The 12,443-nt window shown below is 40.5% G+C and overlaps 1 protein-coding gene across 1 annotated transcript in view; it reads right to left on the reverse strand.

The window, feature by feature from the left end:
• The window catches only part of PRIM2 (DNA primase subunit 2), a 93,939-nt gene extending 91,279 nt beyond the window's left edge, over positions 1-2,660 (reverse strand). The window contains exons 1-2 of the mRNA XM_063125810.1: positions 2,513-2,660; positions 1,992-2,095 (exon numbers count right to left, since the gene is read on the reverse strand). Coding sequence (XP_062981880.1) covers positions 1,992-2,095; positions 2,513-2,660 — 252 coding nt within the window. The remainder of the gene's footprint in view (positions 1-1,991; positions 2,096-2,512) is intronic.
• Between the last annotated feature and the right edge of the window lie 9,783 nt (positions 2,661-12,443).

Here is a 12,443-nt window from a genome sequence, read left to right on the forward strand (position 1 = left end):
CTACCCCCACCCCAAAAAGCCCTTCTCTAAAGAGTCAGGGGGAACTGCCAAATATTGCAGGTTGTCTCTTATGGGGCTGCAGTGGGAGGGGGGAATTGCCAAATCGGGAACCATGTAGAGGGAGGAAGAGGAGGGGAAGGTCTATTGCATGAACTGCATTCCACTTATGCAACATTGAATTTCACCCACTATAACAATAAGTGTTTCAATAATTTACTATAAGAACTATTAAAAAGAGAGAGAGTCAGTTCTACAGCCCAATTGAATCAAATGCCAAACAGTGGGTTTGGGTGGTAGAGACAGATGTTAAATGACGTGTCTTCACCACAACCAAGACATAGTTGGTGGGAATGCACATAAGAGATTCTGGTGAGATTTATTTGGCCCCCTTTCTGATGGAATTATTATTTATTGGGGGGGGAACACCCCACTTTTATCTATAAAACGAACTCAATAATAATAACAATAATAATAATAATATATTTATTTATTTATTACCCACCTCTCCCTTTGGATGCATACATTTTGTATGGCTTACAAAAAGCAACAAGATAAAATACATGAGCCACAATAAAAACAGTTCAAACTCCTAAAATTAATTTCATATGTTAAAATCAAGACCAAGAGACAACAGAGAGAGGCAGAACTTGAATCCACACGAATGTGCAGCAGTGGCCAGATTTACTTCATCCAGAAAGCGTGTAGCTGGTGGACCAGCCAAAGTTGTGCAAAAGTAATCTTAGCCAAGGTCTCAACTTGAATATCCAAGAATAAGGTAGGGCCCAGAAGCACTCTCAGCCTTGTAGACCTCGTATTACAAAGTAAGTACAATCCCATTCAGAACAGGACATATGCCTACTCCTTGCTCTACTAACCAACAGCACCTCTATCCCGTCTGGATTAACCCCCGGCCTAAACTTAATCCAGTCCAGTCCTGCACTCAACACTGATTCAAAACTTCCTCTGCTTCCTCCTTCGCTTCAGATGAAGAAGAACAATAGAACTGGGTATCATTCACACATTAATGTCACCCAACCCCTAATCCTTTCCCAGCCATTTCACATAAATGTCAAACAGCATATTCTATCATATGAAGACATTTTTATTTCAGTTGGCATTTGGCAGTCTAATGCTACTTGGCCATTTGATTGTTATTTTTAACTGTATAGTTTTATTTGCCACTCTGCCTATTTTATTTTATCTGAGATTGAATTTTTATGTTGTATAACCAACATAAAACAGAACTTTTTGTGGTTCTGCTTTTCAAATCAGAAAATATGGGGCATCAATATCTTCATAAACAAATAAATAGTGAGTCACAGGATGAAGTCCACTCTTTCTCGACAGTGAACTGGGAAAGGTAGTGAGTGAATAGAAAGAGGAAAGGCAGAGCTACTACCTGCTTGATACCCTATCTTTTCTTTCTAGGCAGCAGTAGAAATTCTGCCTAGGAAGAAACTGGCGATTGGGGCAGTAAAATGTGGAAGGTTGATATATTGCAATACAACTGTCCTTTTCATCAAAACTGGTTATTTGGAGTAAAAATCTTTGGATGTGTCCATTGGATAAGGTGAGTCTTGATGCGTCCGTCATTCAAGGAAGCCTAAGCAGAAGCTACAGTGCCCCAACGCATGCTGAGTGAGGTCAGCAACGCATACCAAGGTCTAGGGGACTCTGAACAAATATAACAAAACTTACATTAGGGGTGGGTAGAAAGTAGATCTCCAGAAGTTTTGAGCTTTAACTACCAGAAGCCCTTGCCAGCATGGCCAATGATCAGGAAATAAAATCCAGAACATCTGGAGATCTACTTTCTGCCTTCCTTTGACTTACATGGCGGGGACCAAGAGTTGCCAGTATGCACCCATTTCTTAATCTATCAGCATTCCCCATCTCTAGAAATGATTTTTTCCCCAGAGTTGTCTCAACTACAAATAAAACACAAAATTTATGTTCAGAGAGTCAAAGATGTATCATTTAATTTTACTTACATGATATGGAAATTTAAGATGCCTTATTTCTGTTTCCAGCTTTTTTTTATAAACTTCAGAACCTTTAACATGAGTCACACCCAGATTCTCAACTGTTTTGAGCACTGAAAAGATAATATCATCCTTGAAATGTGTCCATACATGGATTATCAAAGACATGTCTAAAGGTATGTAGACTATAGGATGGATGGAAACTAATAATTTAAAAACAGTTCATATTGATCTTATATTAACAGTAACAATAGTTATGCTAAAGAGAATTCTTAAGGTCATAATCCTATGCATGTTTAGATAGAAAAAAGTCCTATAACTCCCAGCGTGGCTGAGGAATGCTGGGAATTGAAGCCTTTTTTCTGTCTAAACATGCACAGGATTGCATCCTAGGTACATTTATTCTATAATCATGCAAAAGTTCACAGGAACTAAAATTCCACAGACGAGTTGCACAGAAATATAGCACTGATCATTCTGGAGAGCCATACAAAATAAAACAGTTCATTCTATTCTACATTATTACTCACATTTTAGTCTGTCAACAGCAAATGTTTCAAATTCTATTAAAGAGATATTTTCAGTAGGAGGCTCCACATAGAACTGAACACTAAGTGGGTACAAAATTTGTCTTTCATTCGCCGACTTCCCCCATTTTTTTCTTCTAGAAAACTCCATTTTCTCCAAGTAATCCTATAAAGAGACACAGCAAGAATTTTCTATATAACAAAATGATCAAATAGTAGTCAAAAGGATATGCAAACTTCAGAACCTACATTACCCCACTGATACACAAAAAGCAGGTGACATTCTTTAGAGCTGAGGTCCCCTACTAAAGTTAGAATTTCAACATTCAATTTTAAGTGTTTTTAGCTACACCATGAACACATCCATAATTCAAAAATTGTGTGGGTTTGGCCACTGTTACTTGCAACCATTCCCCACTTATTTATTTATAGTATATACCGCTCTCCATTGAAAATTTCGGAGCGGTGTACAAGATAAAATGAAAATAGAACAGAATAGAACACTTAAAACAGTTTTTAAAAGAAGCAAATACAGTGACTCATGGCTGGACGTTAAGAGAGAGTTTGCCTTCCACTGGGTACAGACGATCATAGCAAGGTTAGCACCATTTCAAAGAGTAAGTTCCCTGCTACATTGCTTTTCCATGGGCAACGGTGGAAAAGCAGGGGAAGTCCTTCAAACAACTAGCACCATTAAGTAAATACTCCTATGCAGGATATCACATATAGTATTGTATTGTCATGTTACCGGATTTTTTTTACATTTTGGAAACCCTTTGGGGTTGAAGAGTGGGATATCAATACATAAAAGAATGAAATAACATTTAAATGCTTCTATAGCAATCATCAGTCTAAACAAGTAAAGTGTTCAAATGCCAGAAACAGCTATCCCTGGGGACAGTGGGCAAACACTGCCATGCAAACATTGCAGCTTGGACCACTGCATATGGTAGCGGCACTTCAGCATTATTCACTGGTGCAGAAGTCATTAGCACAATTGGAGGAGAAATTCAATGCTCCCTAGGAGGACTGCTGAAAGACTTTGGATCTCCCTATCTGCAGATGAACTGTGCAGAGTTCTCCCTGGTACAGCAACCTCCAATACTGTGATTGCCTCTCCCATGGCATTCTGTGAGTAGGAGGGACTAGAAGTGCTGGGCAGAACATGAATCCACGGGATCCTATGCCCCCTCGTTCCCCCAACACATCCCAAAAAAGGCCCCAAAAGGATACTGGTTCTGAGCTGATGGTTTTAGTGGAAGGAGAAGTTCTGTTTTTAAAAGCTGGCAAAGAGACTGGTGGGAAAAAATGTTGCCCACTTCCTTCCCTAGTTGCTTTAAGTCTGCAGGGCTTTGAATGCAGTGGTGATTCCACATGGATCTCACCCTTACCTACCAAAGTACTTAGGGTTGCTCTGTTAGGGTTTTTCAGTGGCATTCACAGGTAGACATCAACCTGTACATTGGGATTCATTCTAGGGCTGGGATTATTTATTTAATGCTGTTATGCCACCATGAATCTGAAGCTTGATTAAGATTCCTACCACAAAGCTCTAGGTTTATAGTCCGCACCCTAACTGGATGCACATGCAAAATAAACAGAATGGGAAACTTTAGCCAGTCCTGAATTAGCAGTGATAATATGAAATTTTTTGCAAACATTGGGGGGAAAACTCTTTTGAAATAATTAAAATGCTTTTTAAGTCAAAGTTTTACTTACTTCAAATGTGAAGTATGATTATTTTTATGGTAGGCAACCTACAACGTTAGAAAGTTAATTAGATATTACATCAAAGGTGAGTGCATTGTGGCCCTCCAGAAGTTTTAGCTTACATAAACCCTAGCCAGCATATCCAAGTATGAGGAATGATGGAAATTCTACTCGTACTGAAAGTCTACAGAACCCCTTCTGAAATCCTACTTTATACACCCATTGTTTGGATCTGCTTTGCTCTGAAGATGTGACACGTCCGGCAGTGACTGTGTTTGGACAGTGACTGTGTTTTGACAATCACAATGGGAAAAGAAGCCATTGTGGCTTCTTCCTTTGCTCCCTCACATGTGACCACCTTTTGCATAAACCCGCGCAACACAGTGCAGGTTGGCATGTCGTCTGGACCCAGCAAGCGGTGCGAGTGGCTTCGTACCCACCCTACAAACTACGATTTGCAGTAGAAGTTGTTGGTTGGGTAAGACACCATTGCAGTAGAAGTTGTTGGTTGGGTAAGACACCATCCCTGCTGTGTCATGCACTGGGTTAGGATGACACACCAACCCATGCTACATCGCAGGGGATTATGAAAATGGAAGTCAAGTACACAGACGTGGGGGAGAAGCCACGATGGCTTCTTTCCCCATCCCAATCATCCAAACCCAGTCATTATCTGCCTAGTTATCTTGGATCAATATGTATCATGCTTATTTGCTAAGGCCACTGATTGCCTTCCAATACATAATTAGTCCGACTGGGGTAGGCAACCGTTTGGACACATGGGAACATTTAGAAATTTGAGAAACTGTCCTAAGCACAACTATGAAACGACTAGCATGGTTGAGCATGGCTAGTCACAAAGGACAGATACCTGCCAGAGGAATTCATGGGAAATTCAGGTGACAGCCACTGTCATGCTAACGAGGACTGATAAGACTCATACTCCCCTAAATGTGCAGAGTATCAGGTTGCCCTCCCTAATCTGTTACCCTCCAGATGTTTTGGATGACAACCCCTTAGCCCGATAACTGGCTATGCTGAGTGGGGCTGATAGGAGTTGATATCTAAACCATCTGGAGGGCACCAGGTTGGGGAAGGCTGATGTATAGGTTGTGGCGGGAGAGATGAAAGCAATGAAATACATCCATTACCTCTCCGGCCAGAAAAGGGCCATAGCCGCCTTCGAATGCAGACTTACAAGGGAGTAAGTCCTAAAGGACTCAGTGGAGTCTACTTCTGAGTAAACCCATTTAGCATCGCACTGCTAGTGACACTTGGCATGAAATAGGGTATTGGGGGGCTAGGGGGTGGAAGCAAACAAAGAGCTCCCCCGCACCCGAGAATCCCACTTCCCAAACGCCACTCACCGCGCAGCCTCCTCAGATCCGCAGCCTCCCTGCAGCCACGTCTTTGGCTGCTACTACCACCAGCAGCAGCAGCCGATCCCAATTTCCCGCGCGGAAACAACAGACGCCCCGCCCCCTGCTCCATGACGTCATCTCCTTTCCGCGTTCGAGCCTCGTTCTGATTCCGCTCCCCAACCCGACCTCTTCCGCCGGCTTCCGAGGTTGCCATGACAACGCCCCGGCCTTTCTACCTTCACTTCCAGGGCCCATTAGGCGGAGAAAAGGAAAATTGATTAGGGGCGGGAATACGAGGGAACAGCGAATGACTGGAACAGGTGAAGACGGAAGTCGGAGGGCCCTCAGAGCGAAGCGCGTCTCCTCCTCGAACCGTTATTCGGCCTGCTAACTCCATAGAGATAAGAGAAAGGTAAGAGTCGCGTACAGCCCTCATTTCCGGTTTCCATTTGAACGCCGCCGTATCAGGAGACAGGGGGAGTAATCATAAACTTAGAAAAAAAAAAGTTTCAGACCGCATATTCTGTTCTCTGAAGAAGGGGCTTCCCGATTTTTTTAACGTCATTTTCCCCTCCCCCACGGCAAAATGTGACTGCAGAGCAGCCTTCCCCATCTTGGTACCCTCCAAGTGTGTTGGACTACAGCTCCCAGCAGGCCCCTGCCAGACGTTGTGAGTTCTAGTCCAACACACCTGGGGAGCATCAAGTTGGGGAAGGTCGCAGTGGAGCCGTCAAGAAGAGGTGCAGGAGGATTTATGCATAGCTGTGATTTGGTAGCGGCGCCCGCGTCTCCCTCACCCAGTGGAGGCTGGTGGGTCCGATTTCGGTGGGGCTGTGAATCCATGCTGGGTTTCAGTCAGAACTCTAATGGAGCTATCCAAGGTGCCTGAACCCTATTCCCAAAGTGGGTTCAGCACCTTGCATAGCGTCTTTAGAGTTCTGACTGAAACCCAGAGCGGATTTACTGCCCCACCAAAATTGGAGCTACCAGTCTCCATTGCCCTCATCTAACCAAACAGGACAAGCAAAGACTGAAGCGGCTTTCTCAAAATTAAGGTTTGGAAGAAAGGTTGCCCCTTTAATTTGTCTCCAGGTTTGGAAGGAGAAGAGCTGCTTAGTAAGTGCAAAAAATTAATTCTCAACATTAGAATCCAAGAAGGGGTAGGGTGACCATATGAAAAGGAGGACAAGACTCTTGTAACTTTAACAGTTGAGTAGAAAAGGGAATTTCAGCAGGTGTCATTTGTAGGCATGCAGCACCTGGTGAAATCCCCTCTTCATCACAACAGTTAAAGCTGCCCGAGCCCTGCCCTCTTGACCAGATACAAAAGGGAATACAAGTACTATCTCTCCACCGCTCCTTTTCAGAGTAGTTATCATCCAAATTACTACCTACAATAACATAACTTCTAATTGGCAATATTAGGTTTAAATATACATCATGTGGTCAGATCTTTCAAGAATATCCTGATCATAATGCTGATTTCTCACGGATAACTGCAAATATGTGTCAGTGATTATTCATGTTTCTAGTCCTCAAGAATATCAAACGTAAAACTTTCTAGGAACAAGCATTCAGTATTTTACCCTTAACAAGAGAGAGGGGGAAATCTCACATGGTCAACACATACAAAGTCGCTCTACACCCAAACACAGGATTTTAAGTAAGTAGTCAAAAGCAATATTGGGCAGTTCTTCCTCTTACAAAATACCTTCAGGTTGAGAAGAAGATAGAATTATAAGAACCATTCCAATTCTCTGTGATATAATAACATACAATTTCAGAAACCTTTTAAATGTGTTTTGATTAATAGCCAACATTTGAGCAAGTGAATTTGCAATGCAGAAAACAGAGTTCCATGTCACATAACATAGTATTTGTTCCCTTTGCATTGTGAAGGCTTGTTGCTTTACAATAAACTGCTTTATTTCGGTGAACCACCAAAATCAGAAGCAAGTCAAATAGATGTATGAAGTTAGAGAGCATAATATGACTATCATCAAACACAATGTGTATATGAGGAAATATTGTTGCAGTTTACATTTTAACTGACAGAGAAGCAGAAGCTTTATAGACATTTGTTGTTCTCCCCAGTGTCGGTTCTGCTTTCATTCTGCTTTCTCCCCACAAGCATCTGTGTAGTACCCAGATGTATAACCAGGACTGATAGTCTGAGCATTTATACAGCTTCTCTGCTGTGAGAATTCTCTTGCGGCTATGATTGCTCTTGTGTGGAAAAGGATTGATTTGATATGATTACTCCCCTATGTGAATTAATATGAAGTAGGATTAAAATGCAACCTGAAGCTTTTCCCATGTGCTGCACATTTATATCTTTGTGCACTCCCCACTCTCCTGAATGGTTAGAGATTCCAGAGACTGTATTGTTTTTTAATTATTTAGGGGGCAATCCTATGTATGTTTAGGCTGGGGGAAAACAGCCCTGGGAGATGTAGGACTTCTTTCTAAAAACATGCATAGAATTTTGCCCTTAGTTATTCAAAGTATTTATACCCTTCTTTTCAGTTAGAAAGGCTCCCAGAGCAGTTTACAGATCAATAAAAACAAGAAAGTACCTGCCCTCAGTCTTCCAGTCTAAAAAGACATGATGAAAAAGGGATATGGTAGAAACAGGACAAGTTTAAAGAAAAGTTTTGTGTTTTGGCTTCCTTTGGAAGAGAAAGCACTGGAGTTATATTTTACTATTTGCTTTACTTACATACAGGCAGAGCATAGGGGCTCAAACAGCATGTACTGTTAGCATGCCCCATACTACAAGCTGTTTTCAGTCATCTCTTATATTAACATTCTGTTTCTGTCTGTCTGTCCCAAACGCTGTTCCCCTTCCTTTCTTTCCTGGCTTCCCATTCCAAACACTCAAGGGCAACCTATTAAGAAAACTATCCCCTAACAAATCTCCTATAAAGAAACATCAACACCATTGATCATTAAGGACTGTTAACTATTAATCTGTCTAACAAAATGAATTGGCTAGCCAGCCATATTAATAGGGGATTTTTGTGAATTCTTTGATGTAATGTAAGGTGTGCACCTCTTAGCTGAAATCCTTTCCACATTTGAAGTAATTGTCATGTGATTCTGATACCTTAACAATAAAGCAATTATTCTGTTTTACTGCATTGCTCTGCCTTAGATTTAATTCTTACCTAGACTAAACTGCTCTGTTTGTGTCCTGCTGTACTGATAACTTGTTCTGGAAGGGAGGAGATAAAAAAAAGTTGGGATTCTAAGTGGGCCCAAACTAAGTTAATGTTGGCAAGTGATAACTACATATGTTCAATGTATTTGAAAAGTTATTATTTTTAAGTGGACATTAGATAGAAAGCAAGGACAAGGAGGTTCTTATAAACTGTGTGGCCTAGGCTTCCACCACATATCTGAATTAGCAAACTCCTTGCCTTCAAGCCATGGTTTTAGGTGGGCTTGCAAACCTGTGGTTTAAACGCTAGTGGTAGCTGTACTTTACCAATCAGAACAACACAGCAAATGATACCTTGCAACATAACATGCAAGAAAGGAGGGGCAGATTGCATACATATTGATCACCAAATCATAATTAGTCATTAGATCTAACTTGAGTCACTATAATTAAAATACTGACAAGAGGCATACAACGCATTTGGTATTATATGATGCTGGAGGGAGAGAGAGATACTGATTGAACATTAATGTCCAAATTATGTGAATTGGAAACCAGATTCATACTGACAGATGGCCTTTAAGAAAACATTAAGTCATGTATTTCTCTGCTGTTTGAATTAATGTCTTGTGTTATTCAGTGTCGGCTACATTTTTGATGTAGGCACAAGCTTGTTGAATGCAGAATGCCATCTGGTGTTATACTGCTCTAAAATTTTAGTAATGATGGGGAGTGTATCACGGATAATATCTTGGATTTTTATTTAAACCTACATTTAATATGCTTCAACACAACTCTTGAAAGTACAGAAGCTTTGCATCTTAGCTTTCCTCCAAGCAGCAGGAAACCTTGATGAAGATTAGAGTGGTTGACAAATTGCAATTCTACTCACTACTTAAAATTAGATTTGGGGAACAGACACATAATGTAACCTGATATTATTGTCTGTAGATAGGAAAATATCTTCTCTGCTTCCATCAATAGAAATAATTACACTGGAGATGCAGAAGTTAATTACTGCTGCTAAATTTTAAGTAAGGCCTGTTCACTATGAAATTCCCTTCACATAAATTATATTGTATATGAGTCATGGAAGCATTCTGCAGTGCACTACCGCCATCATTAATGTTGAAAATAATTGCATTTGTACTTAACTTAGTTAACACTATAATAAACTTTTTTTTTCAAATTTTGAATGAAATCGCAAATGTGGTCATATTTTTTTAAATAACTACATATAGAATGAGAATGGCAAGAGGAAGCTTTTATCACTAAATAAATTGATTTAACCTTTTTCTTGTGAGACCAGGCAATAGAAAAATTAATATAATTTGGAAGGGATTAACACCACGCTGTAGCAGTGTTATATTAGCACTAGCTTTATTCTGTGGGAATTGTGTACCATGAAGTCCCCTGACATCAGTTTCTTTACCCATTCCTATTACCAAACCCAGTGCAAGTCTTGGGCATAGGAAAGCTAGCCATGAGTAAGCACAGCAGCTGGAGCTAGTAGTCACGTTGGTTCCAAACATTAATTAGTCTCTTGGATTTGTAGCACAGCCAGGTCCCTCTTATGACTTTGCTGCTCCAGGAGAAGCACACCATGGGGACAGCAGAGGCAGAAACAGTTCTCTGGCTTCAGCCTAAGACCACAAATTGTTCATCTTGGGTACCTTTGCCATTTATTTCCCTTGCATATGCTGGCTGATGCCATCCCCCAGCATAAATGAGGCACTAAGTTTGGACTCAGTAGGGATTCAGAGTACCATGGCTTCTTCCTGGTAGGAACTATACCATTAGTAGAGCTCTGATCCTCTCTGACAGGAACTGCCACATGAAACTGCAGCTAGCGCAGCTGCATTTATTATTTTCCCTTTAGCTAATACAGCCTTCATTTCTGGGCAGGGCAGAGCTACATTAACTGCACTGCTTCAAGCAGAACAATACGGCCAGTGAAGTTTCACCCATCTCCCTGCTGTTGGCATTGCTTCTGTTGCTCTGGGAAGGGAAGGGAAGGGAAGGGGATGTTTTTAATTTACAAAGGCATGCATTGCACACAATAGGACTCTAATCTATCAAAGACATTTTAGGCTGCCTTTAATGGTGGAACCCCCTCAAGGCGGTGTACAACGTGTTTTTTTAAAAAAAAACCTACAAAGTGGATACTGTAACATTGGTAGCCTACACCAGTAATGTGTAATAAAAACAGTAAGTAAATATTCAATAAAAATTATGGAGGTATGGGAAGGCTTCCTGATGTAAGAAGACTTCCTATCGTAGGAAGTCAGGGTCACTGGTCGCTGACTATTTATCTGCATCAGGTGTTACAATAGCACCATGTGAGTTCACAACTGAAAGGATTGGGCTGCAATGTCATTAGAAACTAAATAAATTGTAATAAACCAATACTTGACAAAAAATGAATAATAGAGAATGCAACGATTTGAGAGGAATAGTGACTGTATTCTCAGGAATAAATGACTGAAGAAGTGGTATCAATCCCAGAGAAGAAGGTTCGGATGGAAGCACCCATGATAAGAAATAAGTAAAACTAAGCCTGCTCTGGAATACATTTGGAGATATGAGAACATGGCTTTACACAAAGTGTCATACAACCTTTCTTTAAACAAAAGTCTTAATTTACACCTTTTTTACTTCCAGTTAATAGGCTCCTGAACGTAATTAAGGAGAAGTACCTGACCGTTTAAAACTTTGGTGTATGCTGCCAGTGTTTTAGAAAACAACTACAATGCCACATTCTTTGCCATTTCAGGCATATCTTCTGCTGGAAAGAGAACCTTCAGTGGCATTGCAATGCTGACACCAACCAACAGATCTTTCTGAGCTAAGTATATCCCAGGTATATATGAATTAGAATGAACTAACATGGCTATCCTTCTGGAAACATTCAAACCAGTTATTTTCTCTCTTTCATTAATTATGTATTTGACTTTCACAAAACTGAACTGACATGTTTCAATTTGAATACTATACAGAAATATTTATCTTTGCTTTTGCACCAGCTACCACTATATTTTAGTACAAGGTTACCAGGCAGCACCCTTCTACATTGCTTACTTATGCTTGCCTGTGTTCCTTGAATAAAAAATGTAATCCAAATGTGATAAATTTCTACCTATTATGCAACTGTAAAGGCACAGATTCTATGCTAAAAATAACAGTGGCAATCCTGTTTTTCATGTTTTCTAGCAATCGTCTTCCCTTCCTGGAATCCTAAACCCTTAGAAACATCCCCACAGTTCAGTCCTGTACCTATAGAGACTGATCCTATGCAAGTTTCCTCTGTGGTGTCCACCCACCATGAGGATTCACATTTGTCAGTGAGGGTTGTGTGTATGTGAATACTAGGACACAGAACATGTGCACCTGCATGCTCAGATGTTATTTTGTAGCATCACAACCTACTATGGAAAAGCCTAATTTTCTGAATAAATACCAACTGACCAGAAAAGTAATGTAAAACTGTTAAACTCTAAAGCAGATAGTTTGCTGCTATAGTTTCAGTCCTTTTGCGTAATAGTTTTGTTCTCAGGTCTTGCCTCAAACATTCGAAACAAACACATTCTCAGATAACCAATATTTAATAACTGTGATCCCAGAAATAGTATATTGCTCTTACTAAATGTAGTAGTACAATTTTAAGTTTCTAAGTTTTGCTTGGCTCTTTTTGTATATGCCAGGC

The sequence above is a fragment of the Elgaria multicarinata genome, chromosome 4, assembly GCF_023053635.1.
Source record: "Elgaria multicarinata webbii isolate HBS135686 ecotype San Diego chromosome 4, rElgMul1.1.pri, whole genome shotgun sequence".
Lineage (NCBI taxonomy): Eukaryota > Metazoa > Chordata > Lepidosauria > Squamata > Anguidae > Elgaria > Elgaria multicarinata.